We start from the raw sequence: 19,890 nt of genomic DNA on the forward strand, positions 1-19,890 counted from the left end.
TCATGTGAAAAGGGTAATACAGTATGAGAAAAGGGATTAGATATCAACACCTACTAACCCTATGATATAGAACTCTCCGTGTAGATGACAGGAAGCAGCCCCCTTCTAATGGGACCAAAGGTTTCATTTTCAAAGATAACAGCTCTTTTCAATTTCAGCAATTAGGCCTCATTGAGAGATAAGTGATCCCCTGGAATGTACCAGCAGAAGGAGAAATTAGACGACATTAGGACAAGTTAAAAGCTATGAGACTTTAGGAAGCATTAGGAAAAGTTTGGAACATTAGGATAAGTTATTAGAAATGCCACACTTCTTCCCTTAGAGAAAACTCATAAGAAAACAGAATCAGTCTGTGAAAGCAACAGGGAGTGTGGAGGAACTGACCTTTGTTGGGAGGATTAGGGTTAGGAGACTTTAGGAGGAAGTGAAGAGAGACTGACCTCAGCAGGGAGGGTTAGGGTTAGGATACCTGAGGAGGAAGTGTGGAGAGACTGACCTCTGCTGGGACGGCTGACCCACAGGAAGGACCTTATCTTCATAAAAGTGCTTCATGGCGAATCTGTCCAAGGCCTGATCTGCACTGCTTTCCAGAAGAAACGCCTTTTAGTTCCCTATCACACTGCCTTGTTTTTAACAGTGTCAAAGTCACATAAACCTGTATCCATCTTTCTATCAGTCACTTTATAGTCATCCAGCAACATTCAACTTTACAATGGGCTTTTTAAATCTATAGTAATGATCACAGAATGACCAGCACACTGCTGTACAGTTTGAATTAGCTCCTTCAATCCACAGTGTAGGATCGATTGGGCTCCTCTGGGCTGACAGCCAGCATTTAGGGAACATGACCAATTGCTCTCCACCTACTAATGATTTATTGACTTACTTCAGAGAATCATCAGCTTCTGGCCAAACAAACAAAAGGACGTTGGATAAAGTGGTGGTGCAGCCTCACCTAGCTGATATGTTGCTGTAATGCATGTAGGCAGCGACCACCACCCCTGTTCGTCCGCGGTTGCCCTGCGGACAAAGCAAGAGCTCATTGGGGACCATTGGGGTCCAAATCCTCTGGCTGGCAGAGCAATTAAGCCCCTTGAGCAAGACCCCTAAATTCAAGAGGGAGCTGCATGCTGCTGACCCCAAGATTTCTTCACAAAAGTTTCCATTAAATAAATACATTTAATGAATAGGAGGATCTGTTACATGCACACTACAATGATGTCTTTCAATAGCATGTGGAACGATATAAAAACATGTAAAGTACATTTATTCCAACATGCAAGTATCAATGCTCTCTAACTACCCCTTTCTATATTAATTTACTATGTTGACAGTGTGTTTACCATCATACCCTAAGCATTGATTAGCATGCAGAGAATCACACAGCGACTGGACTTAATGGATACAGCTCCTGTAACTTCATGTAGCTAAAACTCCAGCGTCGCTCTACATTTAGCCCTTTAGCTTGCTAAGTCACACTGTCTCAGTCAGATGTTATTTTGCAATTATTGGCTGAATTCCTGCTATTAACACTATCAACAGACCAGTACCCGGAGAAAATGTTCTCTGGTGACACACTGTCTCCGTGTACACAAACTTTAAGATAGTAACCATGATGACAAGATCTCGTGGCTGTGTCTTCAGATCCATGAGTCACTCTGAAGCCTTTCAGATAGAGAAGCAATGAAACGGTGAAGCTGATGCCTCAAAATAGACTCAAGAGCACCATCTACTGTCCAGTATTGTGTATGGGCATGAGCTGAGGTATCACCAAGTAATGCCATTCACAGACAGTCTTAGGGAAAAAACAGGAAATATTGAATAACTACAAACAGGTACCTTTAGCCTTAAGCATGATCTACTCCACACCATGGGACTTATTATTAGTGACAAGGGTGACAGGTGCATGCTGTGAGGGTGGGCTCCTTGCCTTGTTGTGTAGCACCACCACATTGTGGGGGTCTGCTTTGAGCCAGGTGTCCATAGCCTTGCAGATGGTACAAATCTTGTCTAGGGTTGGTGCGTGGTGGTCAGGCCAGCCAAAGTCTAACACCTAGAGGGGCAGATGGCAGTGTGCAAGTTACAGTTTTGCATTCATGATTAAAAGTTGGAAATCAGTAGAGAACAGTTAGGGCCACTTCTGGACCACTGTCAGCACAACTCACCTTTGGGTTCAGCTTAGTCAGGTCATGCCTCTTCTCACTGAGGTTGATGACCTGCAAGCCAGATGAGCACGTTCAAGTCACAGAGCAGGGTGTGGTCTCACCACGACAGATGCTGCTGATTCAAAAGTGGACTAAGAATGATTAGTCAGATGCAGTGGAAAACGAGAGGAGCTGGAGTCCCTGGAAGGATGCTTGAGGGAGAAGAGGCAAAGCATTAACCACAGATATTATACACAGACATGCTGAACGAGACTGGAACCAGGGTAGAGTCAGTGTGGAGCCTGGCTGGAGCCAGTCTGCATTACCAGGTAATGAGCCCCATGCTTGGACTTCAACATGGTGGCCACCTCCTTGAGGTGAGCACTGTGGCTGTGTTCCTCAGCACTGGCAGGAAACGCTACCACGATGATGCTCTCAGTGATATAGAGAAGGTCCACGTCATAGTTCTCCTCTCCCTGGATCAGGCTCAGCGTCCTGTAGAGGACATACAGATAGGTAGATATGTACGTGTAGCTTGATCATGAAGTCCTTTTCTCAAGGATCACTGTAGTAGAAAAGCAGAGAGAGTCTGAGAATGATCTGCTGTCATACACATGGCTGATGCATATCCATAGTACCCCATGGAGTATATGCCTTAAAGCTCATTGGTGTAAAATAAACTTGGTCCACTAAATGATGTGACAGCAATAAGTCACTATGGGTTCATCTCTTTGTTCTTTCATGTATAGGACTGTAAACTGCAATAAAAGTATCATTTGACAAAATTTAAAGACCCAGTTTATATGCAATACAGCAAACAGAGTCTCAGTAAGACAGTCTGTTTGAAGGAACCACTAGGACGTGCAGGAAGCTGCTCAAATAAAAGTGTGAGGTCTTTACAATAAACGAGTGCGACGGCATCAAAAAGCTCTTTGCTATTGTTTTACTAAGTAAAACACTTCCCAAGAAACATCCCACAAACAGCCAAAGTGATTCCGAGTCCAACTGAAACAAAAGCGCAGTGTAGCTTTAGTCCAGGAGATCCTGGGATCAGAAAGGATCTTTGTAGGCCTCTGTTCCTGGTGAGTAGGCTTCCTTGGGAGCTGCTATCTGCATCTTGCATGACAACAAACCCCAGTAAATACCTGAAGTGTCTGAACAATGAGCAGTGCTGTTTAACAGCGCTGCACTCATACATCATATCTGATGGGAAGGCGTGGTGAAAGATGCTTTCTCTCAGATGCCACATAATATATGACTGCGGATCTTGTGTGCTAAACATCCCCAGCCAGTATGTGAACATTGTGTGCTTGATGTTAGGTTAGCAAACGAAGAGAGAACATGTCCGACTGGGAGTGGTAAATAGCCTTCCAGAGGCTGTTTACCATGGGAATGACCAATCAGCACTTGGAATGCAGCTCTGGCCAAACCCCTAATCATGTCTGCTGATGCATCCCTCACTTTGTGCTTTTGGTGCTTAGAGAAGCCATCTGGTTAGTGGCATGGCACTGAAAACACACAATGTGTCTAATGTAAAGCAGATCAAAGCCTCATTTAGCAGAGACTGAAGCACTGACATGTCCACCAGGTCAACATGTCCTGCATTCCCTACCTCCCCGTGAAATCCAAGAATGAGGGTTAGCGTCAGCTACAGATGACCAAAAGACCATTAATACATGAGTCATGGATTGGCAGCCGTTCATACCGTGAGGGCTTGAGTCTTGACTCGGTGGAGGACTTGATTGAACTCTGCAAACAGATTTGAGGCATTTCAATGAATGGTACAGAATCAAAGGAAATCTCTCATGGATGCCCAAAGTAGGGACCACAAGAACCCCAGAGGCAACCCAGAGGAACCCCAGAGGAAGCCCTGAGAAAATCCTGAGGAGACCCTGAGGAAACCTTGAGGAACCCCAGAGGAAGCCCTGAGAAAATCCTGAGGAGACCCTGAGGAAACCCAGAGGAAGCCCACAGAAAACCTTGAGAAAGCCCAGAGAAAACCTTGAAGAACCACTGAGGAAGCCCTGAGGAAACAAAATGTGGCCAAGAGCAGGCTCCTCATTGCTGAACTCTGCACAGCGCCAATTTATTTTAACAGTCGTTTCCATGTGCCCCTGCTTCCATACATAGACCCAATAGATAAATTAGAGATGCAGTCGTTCTGTGCTTCAACACACAGAAGCCACATTAACATTCATTTGCGGTGTTACAGCAAGCAGATGGGCTTGGCTGGGAATAGTAGTGTATCTTCCATGACTAACCAGTAACTGGCTAAAACTGTGCTGTAAATTCCTGTAACTTAATTGTAATTTGAGCAGATGTCACTGAATCTATAATAGTGAAAAACACATGCAGTTATTTACACAGTTAACATGTTGTAAACACAGACATGATGGCTTAAATAAAAATTATTAGACATAGACATTACATTAGATATTAACAATTACCGAAGTAAATTCCATCTAAAATGCCATAGACCTGGCACAAAAGCACCCAGACATGGACCCTCAAACCCCCACCCCAGAAGAAGACTGGTGGGGAAGCGGCTTGCAACACAGCTGTGAGCAATAAATGAACCTGAGGTTTGAGTGTATAAAGAGAAGAACAGTGCATGAGTCTCACAAAGACCTCCCTGGACCACACCTCTCCCTCAACAGGTGCTTCTCAACCTTCACTTGATACCATCCAACACTCTATAGACACAAACTTCAATCATCTTACAAACCAAACTTCTTTTGAACAGTACCTCCTGCAGGTACTCCTGTCCCATGTCCTGGACCCTAACTTCTGCAGGTACTCCTATCCCGTGTCCTGGACCCTACCTTCAGCAGATACTGCCCTCCCCATCTCCAGGCCCTCCTGATAGAGGAGAAGTCACTTGGCAGGGAACTTCTGGAGCTGACTGCAGAGACCTGGTGATCTCTGCTGTTGTTCATTCTTATCTCGAAAGTCCCTTAACTCTCTAAATAACCAGAGCTTTCAGACTGAAGCTGCTTCCTGGTTGCCACATCCCTGGCATGTAATGCTTGGCCTTTCTGCTCCCCCCCGCCCCCCACCTTTCACTCCTCCCTCCATCTCATGCACTCCCCTCCCTCTTTAACCCTGACACGGCGGCGGTCTTGGCAGGCTCCCCCGACAATCTGTTCAGCATTACAGGCCTCGCTGAAGCCCTCCGCAGCCAGCTATTTAAAGCCTCTCTCCATCAACGTGAGTTTTCAGGCAGCGCTAGAGCTTTTCTCAGATAACACACTGGAAGAAGACCTCAGTGCCATTGGTGTTGAGAGCTCAGGTCATCTGGATGAGGCTGCTATCATTACTCCACAGCATGGGCGTCGCTAGGCCATTTTTAGGGGGGTTTTAGCCCCCCTAACATTTGTACTCAGCCCCCCTAAAAATTCTCCATAAACTTTACACAAATTGGTGATCGGCCACGTCCCCTTTAAATTTCATATGAAAACGGCGGCAGACTTCGGCTCCGCAACGTCTTTCAGCGCGGTCTTCAACTGAAGCATCACAGACTGCGGCATCACAGAGCGAGGATTAAGCCAAGGTGTGTGTTTTTCGATAAATTGTTATATCTGCATCAGTGCAGTCCTTTTTCATAAATACAGTTTACAAAAAATGTCAAAATTTTCACTGTTTTACATCATCACACCAGCTGTTTCATCTAGCGAAAAGGAAGCCCTTAATACATACCCTATTAACCTATAGTCTACTTTATAAAACAATGATGCTGTTTTAATTGGAAAAACTAACTGTCTATATAAAACATTACACAGTGCATGGCATTAACTGCCATAGAGTTATGCACATAAATGATTAAAAATAGTGACAGACAGCATTCAATGCACTCGTTTTAACTGCATAGCAGTGTGATTTACAGAGATAGAAAAATCCTGTTTTTTTTGTAATAAATATTGTATTAAATAATGTCCCAGATCGTGAAAAACATTTATTAGCCTTTTTTTGTCACTTTGATTTAGAAAAAGTGACTTTTTTAATGAATAGAAACAAAAAAAGACATATAAAACTTTAAATTACATTAAAACAATGTTTGTCTATATTAATGAATTAGAATAAATAGCCTAGTAGATATAAAGTTTTAAGGGGTTGAATGTAGAACCTACTGTCTTATTTATGAGGAATCAGGAAGACTCATTTGAGTACTGATTCTGAACAAGCCAAATATGTGTTAAACATCTATGGGGGCTTAGCCCCCTTTAAATGAAAATCCTAGAAACGCCCCTGCTCCACAGCATGGACCAGCTTGAGGAATTGTGAGGGTCTTTCCTGCTCCTACACTGACTCCTACTTAGGGAAAAAGAAAACTCATCATCATCTTCATTTAAGTGCAGAGTGGTGAAAGGACATGATGTTTGTTTGGAAGACAACCTATAGCATCTACAGCAGGATTTTGTGGAAGATGATGGGAGCTTCTGATATAGAGTGGTCAAGGTGATTTCAGAAGTCGGGGAAAAATATCCTGGAAGGCTGAGTCTAAGGAAGGTAGAAGAAACGTAAAAATAAATAAAGTGAAAGAGCAGAACAGATCATGTGACTAAGGCCATCAGCGGGTGTGAAAACAGGTATGTTTTCCCAGACCCTGGACTGGAGGGGGCCCGAGGGACCCCCATTCAGCAGAAAGTACTGAGGAGGCCCAAGGTCACATTTTGATATGCCCCTGCATGTTATGGTCACTCTATGCTGACTATGAGATGTCAGAATGACCATAGTTTAACATCTGCAACACCCCTCAGCATCTGTGTCCGGCTACGCTGTATTGAAAGTTGCTTTGCCTGACCATAATGAGTCATTTGGTTATGTAAGAATCCTCCAAGCCCTAATTTCACACAGTATTCTCCTCTCTGGCCCACTAAAGGACTTACACAAACAGCATCATGACAAATAGAAGCGAAAGCATCATTGTGGTTCATCCCTATCTGCTGCTTTATAACCAAACACATCTGAAGACACTTGGATAGAGGGTGGGTAACATCCTCTGATATCCCCACACTTCACTGGCTCATCTTCACTATGCAAAACAAGCCTCATACTAAAGTGAAACCATACCTGTGGGAAAATAACTTATCACTTAAAATATTAATTTAGAATAAGGAAATAAAATAGCCACAAGATATAGATTAATCTCTAGTGTATGTGGGTAGTGAATACTCTTAGTGTTCAGTCCTGCAGATCACGGTGACAGACTGCTGAAGTCCACATACATTGTGAGCGCACTATGCTCAGTGTCTGCAGAGACCACTGGTTCGATGATGTGTACTCATCTGGAATTTCACATGACGTGCTACATTGACACGCTTAGTCATATGCAGCTGTGGTTGGGCAGGGACTAAAAATGGGGGGAGGGCACCCCACATCGCTGTACCAGGGCCGCACCCCCTCCTCAGAAAAAAGGAGTGAACTAGCTGAACTAGGGATTTGGGGTGGGTGAAGAGGAAAGTCTGATAATTCCAGATTAACAGTAAGGCAGCAGGATATAGAAAATCTCTCTCTCTCTCTTTCTCTCTCTCTCACACACACAGTGGAGGTTTAACAGTGACTCTCGAGCATAATAAAGGAATCCCAACCCTGCCCCAACAAAAATCAATAACAAGCAAATCCTTTTGTCATAGCAAATGTGCAGACACACACACACACATCTGTGTTTGTATTCATATTTTTGTGGGAACCATTCATTCATTTCTAAGGGAAAAACTCTAATCCCAACAAGAACAACCTTAACCCGTACCCAGCCCTAACCCTAACCATAAGTAAAGAAACAAAATATAAGTCTTTTGGCAGTTTTAGTTTTTTGATCACAGTCACAGATTTTCTCCTTGTAGGGACTGAAAAAATGGCTCCCACATCAAAATAACTGTTTTTTTTATCATATTGTCCAAACAGCATACTGAATCAGCTGATGGTTATATATCTCCAGGTTATAAAAGCTGTTTTAAGTTGTTCTGTCTTAAGGCTTTTAATAAGCTACGGGCCAGGAAAATACTAAATACTGGAGTAGACACTAAATTCTCAAAATAACTCAAACCATGTCATGTCATAAATGTTCTGTTCAGAGAATTAAAAAACAGCCCAGAATCAAGAGAAAAAATATTTAGAACACAAAAATCTTCTAGAATAATGTTCAGCAAGCAAAACAAAGGTAACAAGTGCTTACCATAGTTTCGGCATGTCTCAGGGAAATGTGGTGACCTGCAAGCTGGAGAGAGGAGAAGAGGAAAGAGCAAAGGTGAGACAGACAAGTGCTCATCCATGCAAAGATGAAGACAGCAAGAGCACAACACCACCTACTGGGGCACAGAAGGCAAAGCAGCTTCAGGTTACTATGTCAAAACCAAGGAATGCTGAAATACATTTCATAAAGCACAACCCTGGACTTGGTTATGAACGTCCCGGGCCTGACGTATGGTCAAACAGCAGGAGCATGCCAGGACCGTTAGGGTGGCAGTGGCTATCAGCCTGCCCTGGAACACAGGGGGTGATTGTAGGGTTTACTCAGGAAGAAAGCATGTGCACATACACATGTACATGCACACAGAAAACCAGGGTCGAAAGGAGTCTTTTTCACAGATCTTTGCTCTCCAGTAACCCCCACCCTTTAATTTCTCCTCCACATAGAGAAAACACAACAAATCATTTCCTGAGCCATATCCTGTAGCAAGTACAGAAAAAGGCAGCACAGCATAGTGAGCAGCTGTGGGACTGGCACATAGCACATTAGAACTTAGCTTTGCGCGTTCTGGTGCGGGCTTGTTCCCTCTCAGGGTCACTGTCCTCCACAGGAAGGAAACAACATTTAGAGCAGCGGCTGATCATGGCTACAACTGGTAACAGGAGGAGCTGAGTCAAAGGAGTCCAGAAGAGGAGGTGGAGAACCTTTAAGAAAAGTTCCTGCATTTTCTGCAGTAAAATATCCAGCAGTTAAAATGGGTTAAAATTGTAAGCTGCCTGCAGCCACCGGCATACATGGCAAGCGCAGCATCCCATGCACTCAGAAGTTCCACTCATACCCTGCATTTTTCCATCAGTGAGAAACACCCCCTCTGCATCAGGCAAGGGGGTGCAATATGGGTGAGGCAAGAAGTGAGAGGGGCCTTATGCAATATTTCTGAAATGGAGAGAACCCCCCCTGCATATCTCAGCACACAGCCACCTACAGAAAGGACACCGACTTTAATGAGTGCATGAATCAATGCGTAAATCAGTGTGTTTTTAACGTGGGGGAAAGAACAGTGTTTAGATTCTCTTGCTTACACAGCAATCAAAATTCCACAAACCTTACACAAATGAACCACTTTTATCAGCCACCATGTGTTTCCTATTAAATTTATGAGTTTTTACTGGAAATTCGCCTCCTCGAATCTCTGTGGTATTTCTTTAAATGTATACTGTAAGTCTTGAATGTAACAGGAAGGGGGATATTCAGTATGGATATAGTAAAAGTCAGTTAAAGAGGTCAAAAAAGTGAAAGACAGGACACACGACCCCCTACAGGACGAAGGAGAGAGGTGCAGGTCAGGCAGAGAGAGACAAGATACACAGCCCCCTACAGGACAAAGGAGAGATGCACAGGGCTGACAGAGAGAGGCAGGGCACATGATCCCCTACAGGACAAAGGAGTGAGGTACAGGTCTGGCAGAGAGAGACAGGACACATGACATCCTACAGGACAATGGAGAGAGGTGTAGGTCTGGTAGAGAGAGACAGGACACACAAACCCCTACCGGACAAATGAGAGAGGCACAGGTCTGGCAGAACTCTGTATTTGAGCCTGCAGGCCAAACCATTCCTGCGAACCCCCTAAAAAGGGCATGTGACATGCTGCCTCAACCAGACCAGTCGCCTCTTCAAAACCAATTAAGGGCTGATTTACAGCTGGCCAATGAAGACCTCAGCAGGCTGGCTGTGGAACAGCCAATAAACAAGCTGCTTTGAATTGCAGGGCTGTTCAAACCACCTCAAGTCTGTTGCCTGAATCTTCCTGGCCAGTCCCCACTGAACAGACACTGGGAAGAGAAACACAGCTACAGTCCATCCATCTATCCCTTCTGGCTACATGGTGTGCCATTGGTGAAACTACATACTGCTACAAATTGTTTTGCGTGGTTGGAATAAATGAGATGAGGTGTTTATGGCATATCCATGCCTACGGACATGAGATAAAGATCACATACTTTCGAAAGTGATAATATCCAATGTGGTGATGGTGTACTTTAGCCCTGATTGTGTAAACCAGTGAAGCATGTGAAGCCAGAGACATCCATATTTACAGCAACACATGGACAGGACCCCAAACCCCATCTACATGTAGATATCAAGCACTAGGGCACCAGGAAAACCGACATGTACATATCAGGAACCTAGCTACCAGGAACACCTTCTACATGTAAACATAAGAAACCAAGCCACCAGTAACACAGTCTACACATTCTACACTAAGACATCAAGAACCATAGGGCACCATCTTCTGCAGGTTTCTGGAGCAGGAGATGAAGATTGGGGTCTCATGAATGAGTGGACATCCATTCTTTACCTTATAAAATGTGTGACGGTATTAACAACCATGTGTCTGTACCTTACCTGCCACATAAATATTGAATCATCATGATCCTAACTGAATAAGCATTAACAAAATGAATGAATGGAAGATGGAAGGATTGATGAAAGCAGTGTCTTCACAAAATAAAGAGCACAGAGATCATGAAACTCTGTGAGCTTCAGTGCTAGTCTAAGCTGAGCTTCTGCCAAGGACAACCTAAAGACTGTCAACTGCCACTGCTCTAACCCTTTGTTTATTATTCATGGAATCTCGGCAGTGCCTAATAATTAAGTTATAACAAACAACAGAACAGACCTTACATGTTCCTGGACATGAGCCACAGGAATCCATCTGAAGAAGGCAGCCTGGTCTGCTGACAGCCAGCAGCAGGGGGAGCAGCTTATTTTGGCAGATACAAACGTAAACATAAAAAGGTAATGAAAAAAGCCCGGAGAGTGGCCCCGCAAGATGCCGCAGCAAGCCCAAAAAGGCCGGGCCTCTCCCGTATGCATCACTTGAGTCCAGCAGGGATTGAAACCCCGCCCTCAGGATGGGCTGAGTAACTTTCCCAGGCGAGCTGTTCCCATTGCAAACATGTGTGGTGGCACGTGCTGCAGAGGAGAGACTTCCCAGAATGCTAAGTGAACGGGTGAGTGAGTGTACCATCTCAGCCCCTGTGTAACACTAGAACATGGTTAGAGGTTAAGCAGCAACGTTAGAAGTGACAGGATGAAAGTCTCTTACCAGCTCATAGTTAGCAGTCGGTACACAGGGTGCATTAACCTGCAAGGCAGAGGAATGAAATGGTCAGCTTTTTACTTGAATATCCACTCAGCAGCCACTTTTGGGTTCCTCCAGGTATCTCAGCTGAGAGCGCAACTGATTGAGTTATAATAACCAGGGGCTGGACTCGCAAAGTATTAATTAATACATGTTCATCCCCCAGAGTATTAATAATCACGTGCTGGTCCCCAGAGTATTAACAACCATGACTCAGTTCCCCAAAGTATTAATAACCACAAGCTGGTCCCCCAGAGTATTACTGGCCACGTGCTAGCCTCTCAAAGTATTAATGACCATGTGCTGTTCCCCCAGAGTATTAAGGATCATTTGCTGGTCTCCCATAGTATTAATTACCACCTGCTAGTCATGGATGTAAACATTGATTTGGGTTTGGCTAAAAGCAAAATAAATGCTCACCTAGTTGCCGGGGACACCAAGTAATCCATAATGTTCAAAGTCATTATCTTTGATAATGTTTGTTTTTGTGATAGTGCTTGTTTTTGGAGTCATCACCAGTCTGCTGATGTATCACATAAATTTCACATCCATGACCTCTCCTTGGGGAGCCGGCTGCAGGCCACAGGATTGCCCTCTGCAACCAGAGGGACTGGAGAGTTACTGCTGGTTTAAGCTAGTTTACATCCAACTTATGGTGATCCCGGTTTTCCAAAAACAGCATAAACGGATTAGTGCACCCACTGTTGCTGCTTGCTTTTGAAGCCAACATGGCCGAGGACTGTGCTGAATAAACAGGATAAAGGCAGATAATGATGGTCTCTGCAATCAGCACATCCAGATGAATCACTTCCTGAGGATCTGGGGACTGCCATGGCATTGTCATGAAGTTAATGTACTGAGCACGCAAGCCAGTGCATTTCCCCACAGGATCACTCCTGCTAGAACTTGGGATTTTACAGTCATTCTGTATTTTTAAATCTAACTTTCACCATTTAATGGGTTATAAAAATGCAAGTATACCAAATTTGTAGCATTTTTCCAGGTATCTGCTGTCATTCCTGACTGATGCCTAAGAAATATGAAAGTTCCAGAACAGGAAAGTTCAGTTCATTCTTTCATAATGAGCAATAATGAGCAAGGCTGTGTCTCTTATCTTTTCATGGGTGATTTAATTGGATGCGATGGAATTATGGGACTGATACCACAGATGCCAGCTTGGGCATCTGTGAAGATACTCCTGCTCATTGCTAACTGATAGGTGACTCAGTACTGACTCATGTCTTTACTGTTGTTGGTAATTTTGGGCATTTTCCTGAATGCACTTTCCCAAATGCATTTATAAAAAAATAAAAGTTCTTAGACTTAGACTGAACTCTGTTCAGGCCAATGAGGAATGGATGTCAAAAGTCCAGGAACCTTATATACCTGGTACCTTTGGTGGGATGATTCTGGAGTCTAATTTAGTTTGCACTTTCCTGAGAGCCTTAATTAAACTCTTGCTGCCACAAGGTGTGCTGCTATTTATTTCAAGTGCAACTGTAACATAATTTAATTAAGAGTTTTAGTATACAGTATCTATTTAATCTAACTAATGTTAGATTATCACGGTATCACGTTAAACAGCTGGGTGTCTTACTGAAGCAGTTAAGGACAAGTGAACCACAGCATTATGTGCTCACGTCAACAGTCTCTGCTTCACAGATCTGCTTCCTGTAGCTGTAAATTACTTTTCCTTCCTGGAGTCCATTTAAATATAAAACAAGATGGACTCAGAAGGGAAGCCTGGTGAGATCCACAAGCACTGTAGCCTTTCGAGTCCAACAGAATTCTGAGAAACATCTGAAGAACACCTAAAGAACACTTTTAAAATTCAGTATACCTGAAATAGTTTTCCTTCACATCATCCTCTGTTCCTTCTCATAAAGGAGGTGTTTTACTTAAAGTAATCATAAAGCTTGCCCCTGTATGTGCTACTTGTGTATGAGGCTCTCAGTTCAGACAGAAAAGTTCTACCATAAAAGGACTCCTGTTTCGGAGGGTCTTGTTCCAGAAGACAGAGTGGGGTTGGAATGAAGTCATGGGCTACCCCTCTTACCATGTTTATGCTCTTTCAAAGCATGTAAAATGTTCCTTTTCTCTCTGCCTCCCTTTCTTTTTAACAGACCAAGTTGTTTTCCCCAGACACAATAAAAGCTTTATCCACAGAAGTTCCAGAAGGGTAAATCAAGGCAAGCGCTGCTCAGGGCTGACTAACAATCTAAGACAAGAGGAAAGAACCACCGAAACGAGTCCCTACTGACAGAAGGATGCATGAACCACATCTGAGAAGCAGCCTCTCTGCTGGAACCCAAGTCAAACCAGGTTCAATACCCACTCTGGCACATCAGCTGTCCTAACAAGTTATTTTGTTGACTAAAGAAGCAGTCTATATGACAAAAAGGAAAAGTTTTCTGACAGCACACACATCGGGAAATGTGTCTATGTCCTGAGACTCCCAAGGAGGCAAGGACATCACACATCAAGGGGGATGATAGGAACAGTTGACATTTCAGAATGAGAACAGATGGAGAAAACTAGGTCCCTGGCAACCTGGAAAGGCTAGTACTGCTTTAGATGAAAACACACTGCCTGTCCAGAGAATACTCGAGGGACATATAGTCCTGCTTCAGGTGAACCTGTGAGATGGTGGATTCCCTCTAGTAAGTTCCCAAACCCGCTTTCACACCACCTGAACTCTTTTTCTGGAACCAGGGACATTGGGCATGTTCACACCACAGGAACTTGGCCCGAAAGTACTCCCTCAGAGACAGTTCCAGAACCCTTTTTTAGTACCTATCTAGAGTAGGTACTTTTCATTCGAACACGAACTATGGCAAGGTGCTTACAGTGATAATATGCTCATTTTTGACCACAAACACTGGAGCTAACTTGGAAGTTACACGGAACTGAGTAGCAGATGGATGGAATTATTTTTGTACCCCAATTACATTTAATGCTTAAATAATACATTTTTTGGTTGCATCTCTATATTTCCGCATCAGAAAATTCTATCTCTAATCAATATACTTCTGTCTAATATCATCAGAATAACGTTAAAACATTTAAATACTGTGGAATACAAAAGATCGATCTGCTAGCCAGATTTAAGAAGAATCATGAAGATGTTGCAGTCATATAAGTAAAATATAAATTGAAGGCTGTGTCCCATTTTGAATGTGATCAATCCCTCTAATAACTAACAAATAACTAACAAAACAACTTATTTACCCTCCATTGTTTTGGAGTAACGGTGTAGTTTTATACAAAATTATGTATGAAGTTTAACCTACAAACTTCTTGTGTCTCCCATGCTTAGCATAAAGGTGCAGTGTGAACTTGACACACAAAAGTGGCCAGGAGCTTCAAAAGTTCCAAGTCCAGACAACCCAGGAACTTGTGAACCGGGACCAGGTTCCCAAACTTAGGTGTGAAAGTCCCTAGTGGCACAGCCTTCATGCTCAGCTTGGATGTTTCTACTCTGGTGAACCTTTGAATCTTAGCTTACAACAAAGGCATCCACTGGTGTGGCACACAGGAATGAAAACAGAGTGTAAATCCAGAGTAAATATTTAGCATTTGATAAGCTTCACAGCGCTTCTCTGTTGGTAATTTGAGTTTTGAGACAGATATATTGTTAGATGCCTGAAAATGTTTTCTCTCATACTTCAACGCAACAGAAACCATGTAAGCAATGAAGTGTGTTGTTGAGAGTCTGCTGGCAAAGAGCTTTATTTTAGCAAAAATAAACACAGAGAGCTGCCAGAGAGATGAAATTAATGCACCTAGTAGGACTGTGCTCCACAAGCAACGAAACCTCACGTGGCTGCCAGTGATGAGGACCCACTCATGCCTCCAGCCCATACCCCATCTCTCCAGCCCACCTCACACTGTTTCAGGCTAGGATGAATGGTTTCCTGGCTTTATTATGTCAGCCGATACATGAATCAGAGGTGAAAGCAAGCGAGCACCAAAGCAGGCCCCGTGTATCCCAAATATCCCACCAGGAAGGCAGGGCCTGATAAGACTGGGCCAGAACCCACATACTTCACATAGTGTTCGGGAGCCAGAGGATGGGCCGGGGGCCTCACACGTCCTGAGGCACCATGGCTAAGGAGAGGGCTCCCTAATGGGTCTCCCAGTCCAGGATCTTCAGGTGAAGTTCTACTGGGGGAGACAGATCACATCTACTGGCCAGAGACTAACTAAGCTTCCAACCTGATGGCCATGCACCTTTAATGGAGCTGGATGATTGCTACCAGGCGAGACACAGCAAGAAATGCAGAATGCCTCCTCAGGTATCAGCAATGCTCAACCTGAATGCCCCCTAATCCAGCACTGATCCATTCTGTAAGCACTGTCCTTCAACCCACAAGTCCAAACAAGGCCCCTGGGAGATGGTGAGTCTACTAGAGCTGGAGATGCATCCTAAAACAATGGAGAATGCCATGCGGCTTGGGGGCTAGAAAGCTAAAGCTTAAAACACAGACATACTGAGGACACAAACAAGCAGACTGAGGCACCAGCATATGGACATCCTCACACATGAACACACAAACACACACACACACACACACACACGTTTGTATCCATATCTTTGTGGGACCCATTCATTAATTTCTGTGGGTGAAACCTTAGTCCCAACAATGGCAACCTTAACCATAAGTAGCCAAACAAAATATAAGACTTTTGACATTTTTAGTTTTTTGATTGCAGTCACAGATTTTTATAAAATTGAGTTTACCCCAAATAACTTGTCCTCACAACATCAAAATATCAGGTTATCTGGTCCTCACAATGAAGCACATGCATAACCACTCCCCCCCCCCCCCCCCCCACACACACGCAAACCTGTCTCAGACAGTTGAACATATTATACCAGTCCAAATATGGCACCTTGCATTCCTCTACCATGTCATGCCTGTAAAATACCTCATTATTTCCAGCCGCCTGTTTACCTCCAGGACACACTCTCTAAAGGCAGCTCCAGGCTTGGCTCATGTCCCAGTAATACAAGGTCCTGGCTGGAGCTTGCAAGGAGACACAGGGATGTCCAGGCTAGTAGCCACAATGATTTGGCACTATTAAGGGTCTCTGCTGTAAGACCGAAGCCTGCACAACCAGACCAACATCTCTATGCCAACACCAGGGACTGAATCATCCCCCGACATTGGACTAGGACCTCCATAATAACAACAGGACCTTCACAATCAGAACAGAACCTTGACAATCAGATCAGGACAGGACCTACACAAGCAGGCAAGATACTCCAAATTTAGACCAGTACCACACAATCAGACCACTTACTCCACAGCAGGATCACATCCTCCAAAATAATACCAAAGCTTCCAAAAATAACACTAGGTCCAGCAATAAAATATGAGGTCATCTTTGATACTCAAGTCAATCAAACCAGAGACCCCAACACCCACTACCTCCTCAACCAGACCACTGGTATTTTCAGTGATACTAAAAGACTGGTTCACTGTCTTACATGCTCTTATAATAAAGATTGACAAATAAAGCTAACTGCGCAAAAACGTGGCCGCTACAGAGTAGTATGATTATGATTCAGATCTTGCAGAGTTTCCTGTAACGATAGAGTGAAACACAATTATGTACAGCCTTTACCCTTGAACAGTTTTAATGTGTGTAACATGCTTGTCTTGTTCTGTGATCAATTATTCTGAGACTTTCAGGACCTTTACAATTTACACATGTCATTCCTGACTGGACACATAAGAAGTAGATGTTTACCCTGAGGAAGCTATTCTGTGGCTAAATATGTCTGAAATCTATGAACAAGCTGTAGTAATTCCCATCTTCCATCTCATTAATGAAAATAAAAATGTTAAGCTTGCTCTAATTTTGACTTGGCAGTTTCTTATGCAGTATGTGGCAGCCTGACAATATGTACATTGCATATCTGCAATGAATTAAGACAACATGTGAAACTGTAGGATATAGCCTGTGAGTCTTAGTGTGACTGGAGTCTTCTCCTAATCCAAGACTCAGAGTCAATGTAGATGAGTCACCTCTGAGGGCTGAAGTCAGGTTACAACCGACACTCGTGCTGGAGAACTTTACATTTCCATTACATTTCCGTTACATTACAGTCTGGCTCTCTGTGGACCATCATAAGCACCAGACCACTTCAGTGAAGCCTAGAACCTGCATCTTAATATATATGTATAATTTAGAACCACAAAAAATATTTTCTGAAGGAAGTGTGACTGTGAAAAGCAGACACACATGGACTGCCTTCACACTATACACAACCTCAGCCATTTTTCTTTCCAAAACTTTTTTTTGTTTTAGCAAAATTGCTCTTACTGATGTAGTAAGTCTATAAATCATGGATATAACACAGCACTCATGAAACCACTGATCATGCAGCCAGCGTGAGATTATATTAAACACAACAGACTACAGTGCATCATATGTTACATTTTCCTCTATTAATGATCACTGAAAACCAGCATGTTTTTTTCATTACTGGCCTTTCCAGTTTAAGTCCGGACCTGTGCCTTTTAATTGGGAAACATTAACTCTTCTCAAGCCAGCTCAGAAACCCTAATACGGCATTTTATAGCAATGTCAGAGGCTGGTTCTGCTCTAGGACATTATCTGGGGTTCATGGTCAGCCAAGCTGGTGTGAGCAGCTACATCCACCATGTATCGGGTGTGGGACCTTCAGCCATTTCTGCAGTTGTGTTTATGCTCTGTGAGGCTCCATAAGTCCAGCTGTGAAATGTGCAAGGTGAGGGACACGGTGCTGATTATGAGCCATATGGACCAACACAGCTTCTCAAAAGCTGAGGCAAAGTTTCTGAGCATGCACATAACCCTATTCTGAACATGCGCAAAACTCCTTAACACCACACCACGTACTGTCCAAGACATAGTGACCTCAGTCCCCTGTGGTCCCATGTTATGCCCCCCAGAGCCAAAACAGAGACAGCTGGAGGCGGCCTGTGTCCTTGAACAGAGCACACCTGTTGTTTTACCAAGCCATAATTTCAAAGTCAAAGGCACAGCCTGAGTCTGCCTCTAAACCACAGGGAGGCGATGCAAACACTGAACAAGGTGAGAGTCTGCCACTAAATCAGAGGGAAGCGATGTAAACAGGCCTCAGGGTGATTATCTGCCTGCAAACCACAGGGAGGTGATGTATACACCAATCACGGTGAGTGTCTGCTGTTAAACCACAGGGAGGCGATATATACACCAGTGAGGGTGAGAGTTTGCATCCGTGCCATACCACAGAGGTGAGAAGTTTGCCTCTGCTGTAAAGTGATCCATCATATCACATAACAATAGAGCACTGAAAAGCATGTGCTCAGTGTGATGGGGAGCTTTAAATGTGGGCTCAGTGAGACGGAGAGCTTAAAGTGTCTGCTTAGTGAGATGGAGAGCTTTAAGCATGTGCTCAGTGTGACAGGGAGCTTTTAATGTGTGTTAGGTGAGACAGAGAGCTTCAAGCGCATGCTCAGTGAGATGGGAAGCTTCAGTGCTTCAGCGAAGGTTTTGAGAAACATTCATTGGAATGCAGGTATTTGTTGACTCTTTTATTCAACCAAACACTGGTTGTACTGGTTTACTCTCATGACCAATTTTGATCCCACCCCACCCCTGAATCTGTGCCTCTCTGTAAAAGATGACTCCTAGGGATCAGCTATGACATCCAGGTCATCCACTCTGGAAGCTCCTCCCACACACCCCCCATACCCCCCGGAAGTGCAGAAACCAGATCCTGATATGAAAATACCAGACTAATTACAGGGTGACAAGATCAGCAGACAGGGAGGGAGGGGAAGATATGAGTGAGACTGTAAGAGGCTAAGGAGCAGCACCCCCAGGGCTCTTCCAAGTCAACATACTCTGATCTCTCTCCTTTCTCTTCTTCATCAAGCTCCTCTAATGGCTTCATGGGCAGAGCTGGAACTTAGGAATCTCCCTGGACAGGGGCCCCAAGGTCAGAGGGGGCCCTCTGACAAATGAAACAGCCCAGGGGGCTCTGGCCCTGTTAATGTGCCTCTGCAGATGCATCACATCACAATGTTAAAGAAGAAACATCTTCACCAGTTTGACCCCAGAGGAAAGAGCACCAGGGGAACTTCAGAGTCATTGGGACACAAATACTGCAGCCAGACAGCAGGAATAAATACTCAGACAGCAGTAATGGATAATGAGACAGCAGGAATAAATACTGAGAAAGCAGAAATGGATACTGAGATAGCAAGAATAAATACTTAGACAGCAGTAATGGATACTGTGGCAGCAGAAATAAATACTCAGGTAGCAGTAATGGAAACTGAGACAGCAGGAATCGATATTTGTACTGAGGTAATGGGTTCTCAGACAGCAGCCATCAATACTCAGACAGCAAGAATGGATACTCAAACAGTAGGA

At 43.9% G+C, this 19,890-nt stretch overlaps 1 protein-coding gene across 17 annotated transcripts in view; it reads right to left on the minus strand.

Moving 5' to 3' along the window:
• The window catches only part of LOC111842870 (tensin-1-like), a 61,350-nt gene that overhangs the window by 24,584 nt on the left and 16,876 nt on the right, over positions 1 to 19,890 (minus strand). For 13 of the 17 annotated variants that reach the window (XM_023809916.2, XM_072717094.1, XM_023809915.2 and 10 more), the window contains 8 exons: positions 11,446 to 11,484; positions 8,320 to 8,361; positions 3,850 to 3,893; positions 2,471 to 2,639; positions 2,166 to 2,216; positions 1,931 to 2,053; positions 956 to 1,020; positions 497 to 580 (listed from right to left, as the gene is read on the minus strand). In XM_023809916.2, the coding sequence (XP_023665684.2) occupies positions 497 to 580; positions 956 to 1,020; positions 1,931 to 2,053; positions 2,166 to 2,216; positions 2,471 to 2,639; positions 3,850 to 3,893; positions 8,320 to 8,361; positions 11,446 to 11,484 (617 nt within the window). Of the gene's footprint in view, positions 1 to 58; positions 191 to 496; positions 581 to 955; positions 1,021 to 1,930; positions 2,054 to 2,165; positions 2,217 to 2,470; positions 2,640 to 3,849; positions 3,894 to 4,966; positions 5,155 to 8,319; positions 8,362 to 11,445; positions 11,485 to 19,890 lie in introns of those variants that run through there. The other 4 variants (XM_023809918.2, XM_023809927.2, XM_023809925.2 and 1 more) reach the window with 3 other exon arrangements.

This window comes from Paramormyrops kingsleyae, chromosome 1 (assembly GCF_048594095.1).
Source record: "Paramormyrops kingsleyae isolate MSU_618 chromosome 1, PKINGS_0.4, whole genome shotgun sequence".
Lineage (NCBI taxonomy): Eukaryota > Metazoa > Chordata > Actinopteri > Osteoglossiformes > Mormyridae > Paramormyrops > Paramormyrops kingsleyae.